This window comes from Apis cerana, linkage group LG14 (assembly GCF_029169275.1).
Source record: "Apis cerana isolate GH-2021 linkage group LG14, AcerK_1.0, whole genome shotgun sequence".
Classification (NCBI taxonomy): domain Eukaryota; kingdom Metazoa; phylum Arthropoda; class Insecta; order Hymenoptera; family Apidae; genus Apis; species Apis cerana.
The window spans coordinates 7,517,805-7,540,019 of NC_083865.1; the positions used below are offsets into that span (position 1 = coordinate 7,517,805).

General features: G+C 32.9%; 3 protein-coding genes across 4 annotated transcripts; all 3 read left to right on the forward strand.

Moving 5' to 3' along the window:
- Positions 1-529: 529 nt before the first annotated feature.
- Positions 530-3,806, forward strand: LOC108000632 (multiple inositol polyphosphate phosphatase 1-like). 2 transcript variants are annotated; one of them, XM_028668094.2, is made up of 10 exons: positions 530-658; positions 755-1,123; positions 1,291-1,497; positions 1,573-1,698; positions 1,785-1,978; positions 2,051-2,173; positions 2,256-2,418; positions 2,496-2,706; positions 2,944-3,153; positions 3,236-3,806. In XM_028668094.2, exons 3-10 carry the CDS (start codon positions 1,329-1,331, stop codon positions 3,393-3,395), a joined length of 1,356 nt encoding a protein of 451 aa, XP_028523895.1. In that variant the 5' UTR covers positions 530-658; positions 755-1,123; positions 1,291-1,328; the 3' UTR covers positions 3,396-3,806. The 2 variants fall into 2 exon arrangements, with proteins under 2 accessions (XP_028523895.1, XP_016916570.1); XM_017061081.3 differs by lacking the exon at positions 530-658 and having other exon boundaries at positions 1,115-1,166.
- A 758-nt stretch (positions 3,807-4,564) lies between these two features.
- LOC108000687 (multiple inositol polyphosphate phosphatase 1) lies at positions 4,565-11,826 on the forward strand. The gene is made up of 9 exons (XM_017061194.3): positions 4,565-5,227; positions 7,718-7,892; positions 8,109-8,240; positions 8,840-9,036; positions 9,122-9,232; positions 9,644-9,785; positions 9,877-10,087; positions 10,206-10,415; positions 10,829-11,826. Exons 2-9 carry the CDS (start codon positions 7,733-7,735, stop codon positions 11,064-11,066), a joined length of 1,401 nt encoding a protein of 466 aa, XP_016916683.1. The 5' UTR covers positions 4,565-5,227; positions 7,718-7,732; the 3' UTR covers positions 11,067-11,826.
- A 133-nt stretch (positions 11,827-11,959) lies between these two features.
- Positions 11,960-18,892, forward strand: LOC108000624 (uncharacterized). Its single transcript, XM_062084446.1, has one exon. It carries the CDS (start codon positions 13,720-13,722, stop codon positions 15,466-15,468), a length of 1,749 nt encoding a protein of 582 aa, XP_061940430.1. The 5' UTR covers positions 11,960-13,719; the 3' UTR covers positions 15,469-18,892.
- The last annotated feature ends 3,323 nt before the right edge of the window (positions 18,893-22,215 follow it).

The following is a 22,215-nucleotide window of genomic DNA, read 5'->3' on the forward strand; positions in this document are numbered from 1 at the left end:
TTATTGCGCATTTTGTGCAATCCTATTATTTCCCATCCCGTTTTTTAAAAGTAATAAAATCAAAGAATTAATTAAATTTCTTACTGATACCCATTGTACTCTAAAGTATAATTTCATGTTTATCAAAATAAGTTTATCAAAACAATTTTTTCTAAATATAATAGATATAAAGTAGAAATGTATAATAATAAAATTATTATTGTTATAGATAAATTATTTTAAATTAAATTTGTTACATATCTCAATGATTATCTTATAAAATCATTATATTTAAAACTTGTATCTTAAATATCTTGATAAACCGCACACGTGATGTTGAAATCACGTGATCGATAAATTGAACATTTTAAAATATAATCTCGAAAATTGTAAAAAATTAAATGAAAATCTTTGATTTCATTATCTACAGAAATTCAATGAATCGAATAAATGAGTAATTAAGCGAATCAATTATTGAAAAAGATTTCACTTCAGAGAAATAATCGAAGAAACATAATTAAACATATGATTAAATCAATGCACGTGCTGACTTTTATTATTATCTATATATTTATGCCTACATACATATGTATATACTTGAAATTTCATGGAATCTTGTCTTGAAATCGATCACTCATTGACGTAGCAGATATAAAATGTGTGATGTGTTCGAAGTCAGGTAAGCATCTGGAAATTATTCTAAATTTTTTAACTAATCTTTTTTAAAAGATTCCCAATAATAACAATACATATTACATCCTCGCAATTGTTTCAGGTCATAACTCTATTTCCCCGTTATGCAGTTATAATAAAATACCTAAAGAAAAAGATGAATGATTCAAAGGATATTATATCTGCGGGAAAATATTTTCTTTATAAAAATACAATGCTACGTGTAATCAATATTTGCTAATTTTTAAATAGAAACGCATAATTCTTCTTCCATTATAGGTCGATTCTTCTCATCATTTTAGAAAAAAAAAAAATATATATATATACATATATTATATACATGCTAACAATCTTAGTACACGTTCGAAAATATTCATTTGAATCTTATGCGAAGCGTTAAGATCCAAAGCTGCTGATAGGCTCTCTCTTATAAAAGAGGAGAACACACGATCGAGTCACTTAATCATCGAAGGTGAGTGAAGTAGTGTTTGAACAACGATTGAAACTGATACCTCGTAATTATCATTTTGCAAAAAAGAATATAGCTTAATAAATATCTATAATTTTTTATTCTTTTTCGAGTAATAGATATGTCCATCGATTACAACGATTCACACATTACGTCTCTTTACGTTTCAGATATTTACAGAATAATCTCTTTCCTAAAGAAAAATATAATGCCAAGTGCGAAAATCTTTGCGATTTTGATCGCAATTTTTTGTTTGGAAAATCATTTAGCTTTAAGCGAATATTGTTACGTTGACGATAGAAATCCCTTTTTGTTGTTCAGCACGAAAACTGCTTATGAACACGTTCATGGTACCATAACCGATTCCAAACTGCCAAGTGGGTAACAAATTATCACCTCACGTTTGCATATGTATACACAAATCACGATTTCTCTCTCTTTCCTCTTCGCAGATTGCGAACCATTGCAGATTTGGATGATACTTAGACACGGAACTCGGAATAGCGGCAGACATTGGATTAAAAAATTAAGAAATGACTTGCCACAGATTCAAAGTGCTATCATCGAGAATCACGACAGTTAGTTTTAAATTATCTTTGATATTTTTTTATCGTTTCATGTACGATTTTTAACTTTTGCATAATACTTATTACTTATATTACAGATTGTAGATTGTGCGAAAAAGATTTTAACAGGCTAAAAGAGTGGAACGGATACAAACCTTTACAAAAGAAAAAGGCTGCACGATTGACAATGCAGGGTAAACAAGATATGTTTTTCCTTGGCTTACGATTTAAGAATTATTTCCCGGAACTTTTCCAACCTCGTTCAAACAACGCTTTGGATAAGCAGTATCAAGTAATTGTCTCAAACATAATATTCTCAATTAAAAAAAAATTAAATAATTAATATCCATTTTGATCTTCACAGTTTAGATCGACGAAAACTCAACGAACCGTAGCTAGCATGGAAAACTTCATCAAGGGCCTTTTTGACAATGTAACCTTCGACAATGTAAAAGTAGTAGGAATCCCTCAAGACACACTGTTACAAGTATATTATACATAATAATAATCGTCTAAATTTTAAGTTTTTTTCATAGGTATATATCGATCAATTAATTAATCATTTTCAGTATTACAAAATTTATGAACCATATTTGAATGAAACGGCTAACACAACAGAGTTGTGGGCTGAAAGTGATGAATTAACACATAGCGAAGAATACAATCAAATGATGAGCAACATTAGTGAACGGCTTGGCTTGCCAAACCAAAATATATCGGATGAAGTTTTCAGTACAATATCTTATCTTATTAATTTATATTGTTTCGAACGAATAAATTCTTTTATTCATTGATCAAAATTTATTTAGCTCAAATCGAAGACGTGTACACTATTTGCCTGTTCGAGAGCGCTTGGTACATCAACGAAAAATCTCCCTGGTGCGCCCCGTTTACAAAGGAAGATATAGAATGGTTTCAATACAGGGACGATATGTATTTTTATTATCTTTACGGTTACGGTCAGCAAATGAGGAGCGATGTTGGATGTCCACCGTTGAAGGATCTTTTCAATCATTTTTCGTAAGTGTATATACTCCATAATCGTGTTGGATATCTCGGGGAGGAAGGGGGAAATCAACGAATTAGTATTTGCACAGTAAGATCCCTACATTATAATAAATAATTAATATTAATTGTATGAGTAATTAAATAAAGAATTTCACGCATCCGTAACGTCACAAACATTTTATCACTTACAGAAAAAAGAAGAATACTCGATGTCGTAATAAATAACATTACGTATCATTTTTTTTTCAGAAATTTGGAAAATGGAAGTAAGGACGAACCGAAAGGTATATTTTACTTCACCCACAGTGCTGCTCTTCAATTGCTGCTGTCCACGTTGGGATACGCGAAAGACTCGGAGCCTTTGGTACACGATACAAACATCGATAAGGCGAGAACAAGAAAATGGTACACAGCGAATCTGACGCCATTCGCTGCGAATTTAGCGGCCATTTTTTATAAGTACGAGCGTTTCAAGCCTCGTTTAAATTAATTTACTTATTACCCGTTAATTATTTTACTCTCGTTCCAATATTACTTTCAGATGCGATAAAGGTTTCAAGGTAAAACTTTATTTAAACGAGAAACCATTAGATTACGAAGGATGCCCCCGAGGCACTTGCGAATGGAGTCATTTGAAGAAGATACTGAGGAAAATAGCGATCAACTGTGAAATGGATGTAAAACTGAAAAATGAGATGTAATTATTCGTTAAATTTTTGTTTTAAAATAATCGTATGACAAACGTCACGTGAAAGATACCTGAACGTATATGTACACGTTGGAATCAACGAAGCTATGACGGCGACCTTATATTACTGTCATACGAAGCTGGCATGATGAACGATACGGTCATACGTTATGACACTTTCAAATTTAGTCACGTTCACTTTGCATTATCATTGAAATTATTATGCCCCATCTTTGGAGATTTTAATTCGTGCGTTGTTTGATAGTATTCCTTTTATTTCTTTAATCCAATTCACAGATTTTTACAAATGTAATTTATGTGCCACACAAATTTAGAATATCAGGGTTAATGTTATTAAATAAGTTGTTTTATATGATATATTTTATACAAGTTTCTTTAATAAATTATACGATTTGATTTTTAATTAATTATTTTATAATTTACCATGGATTTTAATGGTAATCTATATTTCTGGTTATTATTCCATCATATATCATTTTATCTTAATCAATTTCGAGATAAATATTCTTCCTATAGTATTATTTTTTTTTTCGATTCTCGTGATTATTACGTAGTTTTAGCAGCGAACGAAATAGACTGTACATATTGAAAGCATCGAAGCTTGACGACCTTATGTCAGTGACACCTGAACTACCGTAACCAATGGTGTTCACAATAGGTGTGTATATACTTAAACGTTGCAATGGATGATACTGTAACATTGAAAATATTCTCTTAAAAAAAAATCAAACCTAATTAAAAACTCTGAAAATTCATCATTTTGAAAGAAAAACAAAGAAATTACAATTTCAAAAATCATCGAATTCATCGCTACGAAATAATTGCAAAATCAATCGAAACAATGTTCCTTCAAAATTCCTCTTTCTTTAAAACAAAGAAATAATAAACTAACGACAAACGTCCAAAATTTAAATTTCTATTTCCTGAAACAAAATCAAAAAAAATTTTAATTTTATTTACGGATCTGCTTAAGAATTAACTCCCACGAATATTTTCCCTTTTCAATCCCTTAAAAGAACTCGTAATAACGGTAGATGCGTTTCGAACGAAGTTTGGACGGTCGTGTTTTCCCCTTTACCTTATATTATCGATCGCGCGTGCTCAAAGTGACGAACCTTTACGATTTTATAGAACATACGAAACACCAAGTTGAATCGGGGAAGTATCAAAGGCTACGTACACTAATCGTACACTGTACACTGAAACTATACGACTTTTACAACAGTGCAAGCTAGGAGCAACGAGGCTCGACGACCTTACGCCAGTGGCACACGAGCTGCCGCCACGAGAGTATCGCGATCGGCAGTACGGTATTCCACGATCCTTTCCACGCTTGATTCATATTTGAAAAGGAGCGGTGATACAGTGAATACGATAATCCCGTGTTAGCGGGAAACGAACGTAACAAAGAGAAGAATTGATCCAAGTTTCGAAGAAGTTGTTCGAGTTCGATCTACAGTTTTTATTAAAAGATAAAATGAATGAAAGTTAATGCGATAGCTGGAAATTTTTTTAATATCGCACGAGTTATATTAAGAAGGGGGATCCTCGAACGGGGTTTTCGTGACTCGTACGCATTAATCGAAGAAAGGAGCACGTAATGAAAAGGGAACGATCGTAAGTTTCGAAGGATCGATCGCGTCGAGGTGTTTGTAAAACATTCGTAGGATACGATTTGCTTGGATTCGAACAAAGAGGTTATTACGATCGGGGAAAAGTGAATATTACTGTCGACCGCACTCTCTCTTTCCAACTTTTTCCAGGGACCGATTTAATGCGCCGAAACAGGGCGTGAAGTTTGGCTTCGAAGAGGACTCGCTCTAGGTAATTTGTTCATTAGAGAATTTTTCTCTCATACGAATGATACTTTTATTCCATGCATTTTTTAACAATTTTTTAATAATTTTTTCCAGTTAATTCAAATTTTAATTTTGAAATTTTTTATCGCGGAAACTATTCTTACCTCTCTTTCCTTGCGTTTCAAGGAATTATTTCAAATTTTTAATAATTTTATGTTCATTTTTTTTTGTTCTTTAATGTGATAGATCGTGAGAAAAGTAGAGGAATGAAGTTTGTTTCGTTCAATTTTCAATGAAATGCTTATCTAGCAGGAATTTCATTTGAATAAATAAACTCGTCTCTGAATGATTAAATAGTTAAACAATAATGAAATCACCAACCGTAACATTTACGTTCTACTTTTGCTCGTAATTAACAAATACGTTATTTATTCCGTTTTATTATGTCTTCTGCTATGATTCATATTGGACAGATCGGGAGAGGAGATGACAATGCAATTAACTTCGCAATAAAGTACCAGATGTCTCTTTGTCTGAAAAATTTATTTTGCTTATTTCGTTGTTTCCTATCATTACGTAGTGTTACATAAATATTCCATTACGGTATTAACTCGGTTAAAGATTGGAAAAAAATTTTAATAGCAGATACATTATTAGGTTTATATAAATGTAATGACCGTGAACGCGGATATTTATGCAAAATTTTTTTTTTATAGCTAAATTGAAATAAAGACCTAAATATTTACTCTTCGGTTATTATAAAATGTACTTTGTTTGGATATTTTATACCTTTAAATTCTTCAATGTAATTTTCCTTACTTTTAAATAAAATACAGTAAAACATCAGATACATCGGAATATATTTATACAAATATATATTTTTGTGAAAATTGAGATTATATTCTTTTTCATGTATCGCTTAAGATGAAATATCTAAAAGTCTGATCTCATAATTTCGAGAAGAAATTATTGTATTTCGAAATATGAATGGAAAGAAATGAGATTAACGTAATATTGCCAAGTATTCCGGAAGAATCAGATCTTGGTACCAGGCATACATGACGCTTTGCACTCGCGGACACAAGGCATTAACTATAAGTAGGCCAAGTAGACTTATTAGACTCAAAGAAGGCTTTGCTAATCTAACCACTACCAATTGCGTTATCGTCAACCTTACTTACTCTTGAATTGCTCTTTTTAACGGCATCCCGCCTTCTTAGGTTCTTAATGATTCCTGAAAAAAAGTTTTATTCCGCTGATTTCAATTTAATTCAATTTAACGATTATCGTGAAAATATAATTAAATCGAATTAAAATAATTCGACTAATTTAAACGTTATCCGAAAATTTTTTTTTTTCTTTCGTTATATTTCATCTTTTATTATTTTTCTTGCGGAAGTACGACGCGATTCGTTTTATCGCGTCTTCTATTTAACATGCGATTGAAGTAGCCACGCGAAATGGCTATTCAAGAAAAATCAGCGCGGGAAGAATTAATATGTCTGTGGTTGGTAGATTATAAATTAGAAGATCTCGGATCTAAAAGCGGAACAAAAATGTTTTATATGCTCGAATGCGAAAATAGTAAACGCGCGAGGGACTAGAACTTCTGAGAAAACCTGTTTATTGCGTCCTCTCTCCCGTAATTATGCAATATTACGCGTGAGATGCGTGAACGCATCTTAACTTCCACATTCACGTGCACAGTTTATCCTTAACCTTGGCGCGAGAAATATTCCGATCAGTTATTCTCATATTCTCTGCAACATTTGATTCTCTCGTGGAGAAAGATCGAAATTTTCGAACGGATTTCGATTACGAATAATGGAAATTAAGGATATTTTAATTTTTCACTTTAAGCAATTTCAAAAGAATATAATTTAATAATTTAAATAATTGTAATACTTTGAAAACAGGTTTGAAGTTTGAACAATCGTTGAAATCTTTGTTAAAATTGCGATCAAATTGAAGTTGAATTTTCTATATTGCGTATGTACAATGAATTTATATAAAAGATTATATAAAAAAATGAAGGATACCAATCGGTTACATAAGATCTATTTTACATATAGTTGGCTGTTGTAATTTATAAAGCTGGTAGTAAAGTAACATGTGACATCAGCACAGGAAAATGTAGGTTTATTGCACGCTGTACCACAATGAAACAAAACCGTTTTATGAGTTCTTAGAGTTGAGGAGCGAGTTCGATCTTCCCAGTTGTCTTTCTTTGTTTTTCTTTCTTTCTTTTTCAATCGAAATGTATATTTATATATTGAAATTTATAATATTAAATATTTAATTCTCAAAATAGATATAGTAATAATAATAATAATAATAATAATAATAATATTAATTGGAAAGAAATACACAAAGTTTTCATAGATTTTTCGTACAAATTTTGCTAATAGTCAACTAGGTTTCGTTTTATACAAATATTTTGATGAATTTTTTAAAAAATCTGTGAGGATTTATAATATTGGAATATTTAAGGATACGTTTTAATCTCGATTCGCAGATTCAACGCTTCAAAATGAATGCATACGTGCTATTCTTGACTTTGTTAATTAGTCATGTTTACGCGCGTGATGTTGATTATTGTTTTAAGGAAGAGAATGATCCGTATTTATACATGGCCACTAAAACTGCCTACCATTTCGTCTATAACAAAGACCGGTTTGCAGATGTGCCTGGTAAGTACAATGATAAATCGAAATATATGTTATTCTCAACACTAGATTTTCTGGCAAAATTAATTTAAATTTTCATTCAGACAGGGGAATTTTGAAATTTCAAGATGATGATATTTTATAGATCTTTTTTAAATTTTTTTCGTAAAAATAATTAAAATAATCTTTATGAAATAAATGTTATGCAAGTAGATTGAAAAAATTTTAAATATTTCGTAGATTGTAAAGCAAAGCAAATTTGGATGCTCGTTACACATGGTACACGATGCTCATCAGAGTCAGAAATCATCGAAATGCTCAAATTAAAAGATTTCCAAAAAGAAATAATTAACAATCATGAATTACGAAACAGTGAGTATAATTTTTTGTTTCTTTTTTTGATGAAAAACAAGAATGATCTTTGGAAAAGTAGATATGTATAAAAGATAAAAAGTGGTCCAGAGAGGCGCACAGCTGAAATTTTTAATATTTACGCGCGGCCGTGTATTTTATTATTCATTGAAAAAGTTTCGAGAAAAAGGTGTCCCCATTAAATTAAATGCAAGTTGCACGCAAATTCAGGTCATTCACATTTTTTCCTATCGATCTTCACCATACGTTGTTTTACGTGTTAATCAATAACCACATTTCCAACAGTTAACCCTAGATTTATCGAGTTCACGCATGAATTAACCCCCTTTGAATTGGAACACGTCTAATCTCGAATCATTAATCTTTCGAAAATATTAGAAATGGATCGAAAATTGATTTACTCGATACTCGAACTCAAAACCACTTTGTAAAATTTTTTAAATTCTTGAACTTCTTGAAACTTTTCACTTGGAAAAGACTGAATTTTTACTTTTACGTTTATAATTTTTAATTTTTCCAAAATTGTTTCGAAGGAGAAGGGAATCCTCGATCCGTGCAATTTTTTAATAATCCTTATTTTCCTATTTTCTTTCCCACAGGTGGACACATGTGCAACAAAGATTTAGAAAATTTGAAAAAATGGAAGCCGAACGAATATCTCATGATCGAACGAGCGAAAGTTCTGGCACCGCAGGGTGTGGAGGACATGAGGTTGCTCGCGAGACGATTGCAAAGTAGTTTTCCCCATCTTCTGCAACCGACTAATAACGAGAACATTACTGAGCAAGATTACGTGGTACGTAATAAACGTATCATGTGTTATGAGGAAAAAAAAAAACTAACGATTTATCGATTTCATTGATTCGATTGATTTATTTCAGTTTAAAGAATCAGATGCGCTTAACAGTTTGGGCGCGTTTATGGAGGGATTGTTCAAGAATAAAGACGCCGTGGAGGTGAAAACGGTTCCAGAAAATGACACTTTACTCACGGTAATTACATTAAACGTGTAATACATTTATATTAATTAAATAGAAACGAATTATATCCTATTTTCGTCCATAAAATCATCTAATCAATTATTATCATTGGAACATAATATAACAATTTTAGAAATTTATGTATAATAAATAATGAATTTTAAAAATATTTTTTAAACGTATTTTTAAAGATAATTACGAATCAAGAAATATTATTTAATTTCATTCCTTGAAAAGTGAGTAATAAAATTGTGAACGGATGAAATTATGAATATTCTTGTATCTTCAATTACGTACTACAAACTCGAACAAAAATTCAAGAAATCAAGAAAATATGCGTTAACTGGTTAATGGAACAATTGAATAATACTGAATTTTACAATATCAAAATTTAGAAAATGGTTTATATTTCACTCTTAACAGATGTACAAAACGTGCGATTCGTGGGACAACGAATACAACAACGTTTCCTACGAGGAGGTAATCGCTTTCGAGGAGAGCGAAGATTTCAAAAATCTCATGGAGAACGTAAGCCGACGTCTCGGATTTTTGTACATTTCCAAAGGTTAGAATTAAATGGAGGAACGTATTTCAGAATTTCAGCTCTCGTTTCGAACCGTTTTGCCATCATTTTTTCTTCTTTTTTTTTTTTCCAGATTCGATTCTAACGATGTACGATATGTGCCGTTACGAAAAGGCATGGACAGTGACGCAACTCTCTCCTTGGTGTGCCGTTTTCAGCAAAGAGGAACTTCATGTGCTCGAATATCGCGAGGATCTCTACTATTATTACAAAGCCGGATATGGACGTGAAATCAATGCTCGGCTAGGATGCACGCTTTTGCAAGACATGATGAATCACTTTTGGTAATCTTCTCCTCTTTCTCTCTCTCTCTCTCTTTCTGTCTCTAGTTTTTTGATTAAATTTCTAAATGGATATATAATTATTCTTCGAAACGATATTTCGAATTTGAATATGCTTCAGGAAAATGGAACAGGAGAACGAGTCGAATCAGCCCAAAGGCGTATTCTATTTTAGCGATACTATAAGTCTGTTGAATCTTTTGACAACATTGAACATCAATAAAGATCAAATGCAACTGAAGGCTTTTAATTACAAGGAAATGGCGAAACGTCAGTGGAGAACATCCTTCATGTCGTCTTTCGCAGCGAATCTTATCGCTATATTTTACAAGTAAGAACTTATAATTCTATCGTTAATTTCTTTTTTTCTTCTATCAAAAACGATAAGAACCTATACTCTTTTCTCGCATCGAGAATTCTATTTAATAAGAAATTAATAAGAAGAATGTTTTATCAATAATTCTATCATCTTGCTCTCTCTTTATACACGTATAAAATGACTTAATTGGAAGGGAAACAAAATATCCTTGCATACAAAGGATAGCGAGATTAGAACAAAAGAAAAAAAATATAATTATTCTCTTATTCTGTCTGTTAAACGAAAATTGCCCGAAGAAGTGATTTGGAGATATATCTATTTGAAGTAATAAAAATATTTGTTAACAAGAGTCAAGAACACGCGAATTAAACGAAATCCTTATACTTTGATCAAAAATTATTTATTTTATTTTTCATTCACACTAGATGCAACACTAGCAGCCAACCAAACAAAGTAATGTTTTACCTGGCCGAGAAATTGGTCATGATCGACGAATGTAAGGTGGGCCTCTGCGATTGGGAATATATAAAGCAAAAGTTCAATCCTGTTCTCAAACAGTGCGATATGAAAATTTGTTGGAACGGAAACGGTGTCGCCATTTTTCTGCCCAATTTCGCCCTCCTTATCCTTTCATACTTCTTTTTAATCTTCATCAGGGAATAGAAAGAACGATACACGTATATATGTTCTCTTTATTCGTAATTTAAGAAGAATAAACGCATAATACGTGAATCGCAAGAAAGCGGAGGCATTTGAGAGTAAAACTTACGAAATCATTCCCTGAAAAGTATTTCTCCAAGACACCAGTACGTTCAAGAGTGATTCGTCGATTTTTATGAAAATTAACTCTCCATACGTTTTACTCTCAAACTGTATTTGTACACCCTAACAGGTATCGAATTAACCGTAATTATGGCTTTAAATTTTAATGACGATTGAATAAACATCGAAAACATTGCAAAAATCGCTAAAAAAAATCACGCTGCGCTTTCGGATCGTGGAAACGTGTATGTTGAATTAGTATTAAGTTATACTCCTCTATACGTAATTTATATACATTTATCGTCGTTTATTATCATCCTCATTTGTTTATACGTCACAAATACGTACTCGAGATAAGTGGAATATTATTTATATTATCATTCTTCCTAATAATGTCCGTAATCGCGATTTATCGAACAAAAGTAACGAATTGCACACGATTTATCGTCCCTCGCTTCGAACATTTTTAATTTTTACCAATAGTTTTACAAGTATTTTTCAAGACTACGTTTCTATGTAATGTACGCTTAATCAACGTATTTATTAAAATTCGAATCTCTTCGATAACGCCTTTTTTTGTACGTTTTATTCGTTCACTTGTAATCGAAACTCATCTACGAATAAATTATGAGTAAATAAACGATTAATAATTGTACTTGTATATATATATGTATTTTTTTTTACCTCGTTTATTATTATCGATCTTTGAAAGAGGAATAGTAATTACAATAGTTCGTCTTTAAATGAAGAATTAAACGATTGGTAAATCACATGTGGATTCGAATTACGACGAAGATATTTAAATAATTCAACAGTGAGTTCGAACGAAACGATATCAATAACATGATATCTTAATTGGAAACTCTTATGAACTCGATACATCTTTGATGTCTCTCGAATGACGAGTTTCAATCTATTTTTTTCATACTTGGAAGCAAACAATTTCCAGAAGATAAAATGTTAATTTGGCGGCGCCATTAAGCTATTTGAAAGAGGTCAATAAAAGATTACAATTAATGAAATTATCATAATTGAGGATAATATAACGTCAAGGATCGTATGTAAGGCGTCATTTCTAGGCTATGGTCAATAAAATTTACATTCTGCAGTGCAGAATTACCGATAAATGGAAGATATTGTCATGGCTAATTGAATATTCCGCCTGCATATTGTCTTCAAGTGAAATCTATTAATGAAAAAATCCTTCTATTCACTTGGAATAATTTTCGTTTAAATACCAAAAAAAGAAAAAAATTTTTTTTCCATTTAGCAATGAAAATTCTTTCAGAATTATCATAAACAATGATCCTTTTGATCGATAACGAGCACTTTCGATTATTTTTCTTCAAATCTATTCGTATAATAGATGCACTCGATTGTCAGAAATACGAAAAAAATTTAAAGTGCATAGAAGAAAATGACATAATGCAATTTGAACGATCTTGTTAAAGATAATTAATGACGCGATAGTTCTATATATGGAAATATGACAATTCTTTTTGTTTTAGATGATCATTTATATTTTAAATTTTTAACATCTCTCTCGATTCCTTTCTTTCATTTCCGTCTTTTTAAATTTTAATTTTTTTTCTTTTAATTTATTTAATATTTCTCGATTATACATTAATGAAATTATACATCGAATTATAAGTGACAATATTAACGACTAAGTTGAAGAAGAAACATTTTTATAATATTTTTATTATCATCATGTTGTACAAAAATATAAACCTGTATCTACAAGACAATTGCAAGTTAATACTATTAAGTTAATGGTAGCATGCATGCCAAGCGAATAAGATATCATGTATGTAATCAATTTTCTTCTCACCGAATGATAATACTTATTATTAAACTTCGAGCTCTATTAAATGTAAGTTTCGCTACGTTTCGTATTGATTTTAACAATTTTTTTTTTTTTTAATATCAATAATAGGACGTGTAAATAACGTGGAAACATCGATATCGCGTGTGTGTACTTAAACGGATATGCAAACAAATTTAAACGACGATTGGAAATTATTTTAATTGGTAAAAACTACAATGTTCATTTCTAAAAAAAATTATTTAATGCAATAGATTTTAAGATTGTCGATGAAATATTTTTCGCCATTTATACAAATTAATCAACTCACGTGTAAAATGTTTTTTCTAGGTAAATATATAAAAGTGCCCGATGAATATCAAACTATTAAGGTATGTACGTGTTTTATACGTCGCACGATACGATACCTCATCATTCATGTACTATGTGTGTACTATGTTATTATTGCACTTAAGATAAATGAAATTTTCACACGAAGGAATGAAAGCGTGGAAAGGAACGATGCTTTCAGTTGTCACTTCTTCACAGTGTTTGCTTCTTAACGTTGGTTTTCCCAAGTCTTCCATTTTATTCTTCGAACGATCATTAAAAAACTTATCTTCAATTCCCACTTCGAAGAATATATATATATATATAGTAAGTAAAATATCGTTTTATTTAAAAAAAAAAATAATAATCACCCGTAATAACTCGCATTCTTTTAGAAATTATTCGATCAAGGAATGAAAAATGATTCTACCGATATACCTGTTAACCCTTCAACAAATGAATTATCTGTACCACTTGCCGATCATCGAACGATCCATCAAAGATCTTCTCGACACGAGCCAATTCCTCAACGTCCTGTTCGTCGTTCAAAATTCTCTCGGCCGTGATCCCTTGGACGATCTCCAGTTGATCGATGAGATCTACAAGACCGTGTCACGCACCATACCGACGAATTTCGTTTCCTTCAACGACTCGATCCCGATCGAATTACCGGACATTGAAGCGACCGAGTCGACGCTCATCTTATACTCGTACGTGGCGAAAGATTTCCCTGATCGCCGTCGAAGGGAGGACATCGCTCGTTTCATAGAGCACTGCCAGAACCGGTCGAAAGTATTGTTAATAACCAGGCTCGAGGAAATGAACTGCAACTTCGAGGGATTTCTAAAACAGATCTGGTACGACGAGTTGATCGACATGACCGTGTTGGAGTTATCCGTATCCTACAAACGCTCGATAACCATGAACGTTCATCGATACAACCCTTTCACCAACATATACGATCGAACACCGTACACCTCGGCTCTCGACTGGTTCCCCAACAAGATGATCGATCTTCACGGCCACCCGTTTCGCGCTACCGTTTTGGAACGTGAGGGGTACATAAATCTGACGGTCGACTCTCGAGACTATCCTGTCTCGTACAGGGGGCCCGACGTGAAACTCCTTCGCACGCTTGCACGTATCATGAACTTCACGATCGTGATGCTGCCCAACAACGATGCGCTTACGAGCCTGATGGACGGCGATCTGGACATGATAGTACCGAAACTTCCGTTGTTCCCCGACCCACGTTTCGATCTGCTGGACCACACGTTGCCGTTCGAGTACGAGAAGTGGTGCCCAGTCGTACCGATCACGTACCAAGTGAACACGATCGAGTCACGAGCTTTCGCAGCTATAATCGCGAATATAGTGATCCTTCTCGCGTTCTGGGCTATATCGGCTCTGTTGAAGTTCGAGAAGAGGTTGTGGCAACCGTTGAAGATATTCGGGATCTTGATCGCGACGAGCGTGTCGATGAAGCCGGCCAGAACGTTGGAGAGGATCGTGTTTTTCCTTGTTGTATTGGCGTCGATCGTCTACTCGGCCAATCTCTACGTCGATCTGACGAGCGTGAGCATGGCTGACACGATGGAGACCGAGTACAAGAGTTACAAGGATCTGGACGAATCCGGATTGACCCCTGTCGTCCTCCACATGATATTCAACGTCACCTTCTTCACCGACGACCAGGCATTCAACTCGTTGAAGAGGAAGGCGATCGCCGACGAGGACATGGAAAATTGTATCGACGTTCTCTCCAGATACAGGAACGTCACCTGTTTCATGGAGTTGAGGGGGATAAACGCGTTGATTTACTCCCAGGCGAAGAGGGATTCGGCCACTATGAAGGTGTGCAAAAATTTGTGCTATGCAAAACCTCACGCGACTTACTTTCTGAGGAAACACTCGCCGTTCAGGAGTAAATTCGATGCGATCATATCGAGGTTGGAGGCGGCAGGTATTCGCAAGAAGTGGCACTACGATTTCATAGGGAAATTCTTCCCGAAGAAGGCGCGACCTGTTAATCGAAATTTGTACGAATCGTCCCTCGTCTGGAATCTGGTTTACATAGGGGTGATTGGATTCTTGTCGTCAATCGTGGCGTTTTTTTCTGAAATTCTCGTATACCATTCTCACAAAAGAAGGAAAAACGATCGAGCGTGAAACTATATATGTATATATATATATATCTAAGCGGGTGTATCGTTTTCGTGTTTTTTAAAATTAAAGAGTTAATCGATGTATAAAGAAATCGCTCTGTAGGGTTTCTATAGGAACGATCTATCGATTAAAATATTACGTAGAAATATAGCATAGGATAGGCTGTGATCTTTTTGAAATGATAAATCTACGCTTCGAACAATTTTCGTTGCATCGTTTATCAGGTTTGATATCACGTTGACAAATTTCTATCGTCTTCTTATATTTCGAAATAATTCCCAGTTATTCTAATATATTGTTAGAAGCAATCGAACAGGCGAATTGTCAGTCGGAATAATTCTGGTATTGAAATTGAAATTCTGAAAAGGAACCCGAAGCTTCTCCAATCGAACAATAAATTGGAAACCACGAAGCGGAAACTCGTCGAATTTCTTCCTTTTTAATTGATCCATCGGCTGGAAACGTTTATAATAACTTGGAAAGTTATGGAGAGATGAAAAACTTAAGAATCAAAGGTGGGGAATAAGAATAAAAAGTGAGTTCACTCTTTAAAGACTGAAAAAAAAATTAGGAAATTAGAATTTTTCTCGATTCTCAAACTTTTCGAATATTCGAACCTTTGCTCCGTAATATTTTAAACAATCTAATATTAGGAACAGCTTAATGATCCTGTTATTCTGTTGTTGTGTCTTCAAATGCCAACCTATTTTCAGCACGTTAGTGCGTTAAACGAACTTTAACGATGAAACGGAATAATTTATCGACAAATTAACCAACTATACACTAGATAATCCCCGGTAACAAGATCCAAATAAAACTACAACTAACCATACCATAAAAGCCGACCATAATAGTGAAGCAAAATGGTCGAACAGTTGAAGATCGATATCCATATTCCTAGTTCCTATTAATAATCAACAATGTCTCTCTCTTTCTGTGCAAGTGTTAGAAAAAGAAATAAATAAAAAATGCAATAACCGTTCAATAACATTCGTGATGAAACCTGAACAATTTTCCACGCGCAGAAATTACGATTACCTCTCTCCTCCTCCCTTTGTGCCTTGTGTCTAAAATTGCGCGGTTATTTAACAGTCGCAAAAGAAAGTGAGACACCCGATTCTCATAGGATTTTCATCTCACGCTTTCAAAATTTTTCATAACTTAACTCAAATTAAATGTCTACACATATAATGGCAAGAAACAACGAATTCAACGTTATAACTTACATTCACAAGATTTCAATTTTCAAAATCTTAGAAACCAAATGATTAATATATCGATGTCCAATATATAAATCCTATTTTAATTCATCCACCGCATTTACACATTTTTACATCGAAAAATAAAATAAGCCAAACACGGGACGGCGATCGAACTTTTCGAGGATTCTGCTCCTGCGCGCGAAACAAAAGGTACAAAAGGAAAAATCATGGTTTGAAAACTACTCTCAGAGGCTCGATCGAGAGGAACACCCCGATGTTTTCCCTTCTCTAGTCGCTCGCCTTTCCATTTCCGCCGCCTACCCCCCGCTGACAGTTCCGCTCCCGCTGCGAAGCCGCGCAGCAAGTAGCGAGTGTGCGATCAGTGTCGGGCCGACCGGCAACGTGTGTAGATAGTGTGCACGCTCTCGCGTTTATCCTCACGGTTTATTTCGATACACGAACGGCCGAGTTACACGGGGAGAAGAAACACGGGATATAAACCTCGCGGTCGCCGTTGTTGGAATTCTGCTAGTTCTCGAAGGGGTCGTCGAGGGAAGAAAGAGAGGAAAAGAGGTGAGCGATGTATCCTTTCGACCGTGTATGTAAATAGATGATGGATAATTACGGGCGATTTCGAATAATCGTTTCGTTTTGCAAGTTTTAACGGGGCGGGAAGTGTAATATTTGGTAATTTTGTTAACGCAAAATTGATGGAATTATCTTAATTTTGATCGAGGCTCTTTCGATATTGAAAAGATTGAAATTTTTGAATGGTAATTGTTGGTAAAATGTTATTATAGAAGTGATTGTTAACGAGTTATTAAAAAAATTGTTATAAGTAGAATGTTAGATTTGAAGCGAGTGGATATTTTGAAACAGGTAAAAATAAAAATTGAAAAATGATTTGATTATTCCTCTTCGATTGTGAAATCGTGAAAATTCATGACTCGTTGCTTGTCAATTTATCGGTATTATTAGCTGGTAAATTATCGTGGAAGAGAGGTGTCCGGAACACGGACACGTGTTGATGATACTCTCCTGTTGAATATTCACCCACGCTCTGTGTTCTACGCTTATTGTTTTTTCTTTAGAAATAACTTTCTGCTCTCTATAAACGACTGATCTCGTGGTACACGTTTTTTTACGCGATCATGTTTATAATTTTATTTTATTTTCCATGGTGGTTATCTAACGGGCACCGTGACACGACGATTTCGCTTGTGATCGAGGAAAACGATCGTCTCGATTCACGTGCAATCGTTCACGCTTGAGTTTTTGTTTAACGATGGAGGTGGTGGAATGTGGCTCGTGAAACGAAAACGTAATAACTCGGCTCCCACGTAATAGAGGCTGCTGTGTTGATAGAGATAGTTTAAAATTTTCGAAAATTTTATTTTTGAATGGTGAACACGCGTGATTTTTTTTTTTTTGAATATATAATCCATTCTCTTAGAATTTAGTCGATAATTCGTTTCGATTAATCGAAACGAAGAGTTTCTATCTATACAAGATATTAAATTCCTTCAATATTTCCATATTTGTATATATCTTTTAAAAGATATTAGCTTCGTGTAAATAATATTAATGATTCGAAAATTTGTAAAATTTATTATTATATTTAGTTCGATAACATTGGACCATAATTTCCTAAGAAAATTTTAGATTTAAATGTAACGGTAAAACTTGAAACACAAAAATACAAAAAAAAAAAGCTATTACACGTGTCGTAATATTCACCTCTGAAACTCGAAGTTTTGCGCATATATTAAAAATGTGTTGTCGTGACGAAAGAACAAAGAAGGTTGTTTGGTAATCTCGTTAAAATTCTCCTGGCAGTAGCGAAATAAGGGTTGGCACCTCCCTAGTCGGCGAAATTACTCGGCCAACGTCGACTATTTAAAATGTCGTTCTTTGTTGCCTCTTACAGACTTTTATTATTCCCTAGGGAGAATTAATGTCGAGGTGAATGGCTTTCCGTTTTATTTATGACTTCGTTTTACAAAGCGATTCTTAAAATTCACCGATACTTTACGAGAACGCGTTCTCTTTAAAAGCGTTTCTCGTTTTTAACTGGATATTCCAATGGATTGTGATCAAAAAGAATATCAATTGAAAAATTACACGCACACACGCATTTGAGAAATATGTAACATTTGTATTTATATTAAGTTATTAAAATATTTTTCCACGATTAATAAAATGAATTTATTTAGATCAGAAGAAAATGATTATTTTTCATTTGCCAGTTGTATTTATATTAAATATATTCGCAAGTAGATTGCGGATCCTTGTTTATTTATGAATTTAAAATGTAAAAAATTCTATAGAATTGATACGCAAAAGATATGCAAAAATATATAAAATATCCAGAGTAAAATAGGTATTGTGATATTCAAAGAATGAAACAGATTCCCTTATTTCAATTCCAATTCTATAGATATGCTCCTAAGAAGAATTTTAATTTGCATGAATATTCCTAAATCCATTCATAAATAACAGGATATGTAATTATAAATATAGAAGAAAAATATTAAAAACGTTCAAATATTTTCATTTATCGTTACAAATTATTATTTAATTTAGACACGCGTTTTTTTTAAATATTCCAGAAAATAATAAAATACACAAATCATACTTTTTCCTCGCATTTTCGAACGATTCACCTGTGTTTCATACGCGATAATTAACCCCTTCGTTACATGACAAACAACAGTTTCGCGTGTCACGACTCGCTTCCGCAACTTGTAAATTGACGAAAGGCTGGGTCTGGGAATTCCACCCCAACACAACTGGCGGCTTCGATTCATCCTTGTCCTTTATCCTCGGGGTGAATTTCCTCTGTGCATTTCGTGAACCCCTATTTCCACACAATACGAGGAACTTTCCCTCGAGCAAATTCGAAAGCATAAATTTACCCTCTGAGTCATCCTATCGTATTTATATATTATATACTTTTATATACCATTTATAATAAAAATTAAATTATATGTAATAGGAATAAAATCTTAATTTTTTAAATATTTTTTATTCGTAAATTTACAGATATGAATTATATTCATCTGGAGTTTACACGTTGAATTATATATTGAAAATTATTATATTATATCTAGGCATTTCAGTCCGTATCGTACAACAGAAGGAACTCAAAATCATTGAATTTTACTTTTCGAATCGCTCTGTACGAATTTTCATTTATTCCTCTTAAAAATTATTTACAATCGTTCGTATCATCATAATTTATAAATTAATATCATTCAATCGTTTACAACGATTAAAATTTTAATATCGATTTGAGAAAGATTACACTTTCGTTTTTAGAAATATACAAATTAGGTATTATATTTCTCTCGTTTCGAAAATAAAATATATACAACGTATCTGTTCAGTGTAATATAAAGAATAATTGAGAATAAGCAGAGGGTGTAACTTCATACCACGTTTCAACGTGGTGAGTTTTTCATTAAAAAATAAAATCGTAAACGGAATACATAACATGTAAATTCTCCGTGCAGTGGTTCAAATCGATAATAATCATCGTGGAACGGCATTGACACGCTTTCGCTCGTCTCGATATCCGCTCGACCGAGACCCGTATGAATTTCTGCCGCGATAGATCGAATGCCATCGATGAACTTCCAGATCGAAGATCACGCAACTCTCTAAATTGCCAATACCAAATTAATTCAGGAATTTTCATATCCTCTTTTCCTCTTTCATTCGATCGTCATATTGAAAAGCACTTCCGAATCAAAATTAAAAATTAATACGAAGCGATTTCTCTCTTCTAAAATTTTTTTTCTTTTAAATAGAATTTCTGAAATTTATAAAATAATTTGTTTATATTAACATGTAAAAAAAATTGTAAAAGTTGCCTTTATTCTCGGTTTCTCGTTATTCTAAAAGAAAAAGTTATTACTTGTTTTAAAAAGTAATCGCGTATCTTGAAAAGTTTCGTAATATATGTTCCAAGATCTTGTTTTATTTTTATAACACGATAAACTTATTATTTTTTTTTTTTTACTCTTTCTAATACAAGTAAAAAGTTTTATTTTTTTTTTTTTAAATCACGTAAAAAATCGTACATCTTTTTTTTACGAGCAATAATAATGACATTACATATATATCAAGGATTTGCACTGATAATCTCTTTTGTTCAATGTTTTATGACTATACGGAAGAAATAAGTGCTGACCAAGGATGATAAACATGTTATCACATCTTTTACGTGGAAACAGCCCTTACTGCATTTTATGTATCGCGTTAAAAGTATCGTATCTTTTCTTCTTATCCTCTCGTAAAAAAATTTTATTATTCTTTTCATAAAATTTCCATTTAAAAAAATAAACTGGATAAAAAATCAAACTATTTAAAAGAAAAAATAATATAAAATTGTATTTTCAAGTTTGTACAAAATATTATATATATATATGCAAAAAAAGATTCAAGCAAGAGACGTTACAAAAGAAAAAAATAGTCTCATATTTCTCTTATGAAATATCTTGTTAACAATTAACGCGCAATTTGACTAACAGATAAATAGATGAGAAATTATGAGAGGTACGAGAGAATTGGCGTCTATTCAAAGAGATCGATAATTGTCACGTTTACATTACCAATATTTGACGACGTAACGCTTTATTTGGTACGGATTCATTCCGATTTTAGACCTGTATCATTATCGAATATCATCGAAAACACATTTTATCATCTTTCAATTTGTCCGAAATTATTTTTACCATTCGCCCTGTACCATGAATTTTGGCACGCGAGACACGCTCCCTTTGAACAGTTTACACGCTAAAATTTCCCGCGTTTCACTTTCCCGTTTGATCTTCACGCCTGTTTCGAATTACTTATTTATGCCCATTGTAAATTACGAAAGGAAAACGAACGATCTCTCGATCTTATTTTCGTACGATGAAAATTTGAAAAATTTTCAAATTTCAAACCCGAGACGAAGAGTTTTATTCGAGCGATCGAGAAGCGAATGCTCGGTTAATAATTTTCTTATCTTGTTTTGAATTATTGACTTCAACGAGTACGAGAGCCTCGAGCTCGTTTCGTTCTTAAACACCGAACGATCTTGCGCGCATCTTATCCGCCCCATTACATTAATTTTCTCAAGATTTCTATCCGGCTCGTACGTTCTTGTCTCTCTTCTTGCAACGATAATCTTAATCTTGACAGACAGTATCTGCATCATCTGCTCTCTGTGTTCTATTAACTTTATTCGATCCTTGGAATGGACAGAATCGATATATATTAAGTTGTTACGTGAACGTAGAATTAATTAATATTTAGAAAATTGATTGATTTTTTTAAATATTAAAATTTGTATGTTATATTTTTGTATATCTGCACTTGGCACAAATTTACAAAAGAAAAGAAAAATCGTTTTTATTCGGATATTAAATTGTATAAAAATTGATCAAATAATCGTAACATTACGTAAGAAATATTTATTTCTTTCTGCGTTAACTCATTATATAACGATACCGAAACGCGGAAAGTCAGAAAAAGGTGCAATTGACGAATTGACGGAAGAGCG

Excerpts from the sequence above, each read along its gene's own strand:
- LOC108000624 (XM_062084446.1), top strand. The coding sequence starts at position 13,720 with ATGATTCTACCGATATACCTGTTAACCCTTCAACAAATGAATTATCTG.
- LOC108000632 (XM_028668094.2), top strand. The coding sequence starts at position 1,329 with ATGCCAAGTGCGAAAATCTTTGCGATTTTGATCGCAATTTTTTGTTTG. Across the intron at positions 1,699-1,784 it reads TATCATCGAGAATCACGACA|ATTGTAGATTGTGCGAAAAA; the intron begins GTTAGTTTTAAA and ends CTTATATTACAG. Across the intron at positions 2,174-2,255 it reads CTCAAGACACACTGTTACAA|TATTACAAAATTTATGAACC; the intron begins GTATATTATACA and ends AATCATTTTCAG.
- LOC108000687 (XM_017061194.3), top strand. The coding sequence starts at position 7,733 with ATGAATGCATACGTGCTATTCTTGACTTTGTTAATTAGTCATGTTTAC. Across the intron at positions 9,786-9,876 it reads ATTTTTGTACATTTCCAAAG|ATTCGATTCTAACGATGTAC; the intron begins GTTAGAATTAAA and ends TTTTTTTTCCAG. Across the intron at positions 10,088-10,205 it reads GACATGATGAATCACTTTTG|GAAAATGGAACAGGAGAACG; the intron begins GTAATCTTCTCC and ends AATATGCTTCAG.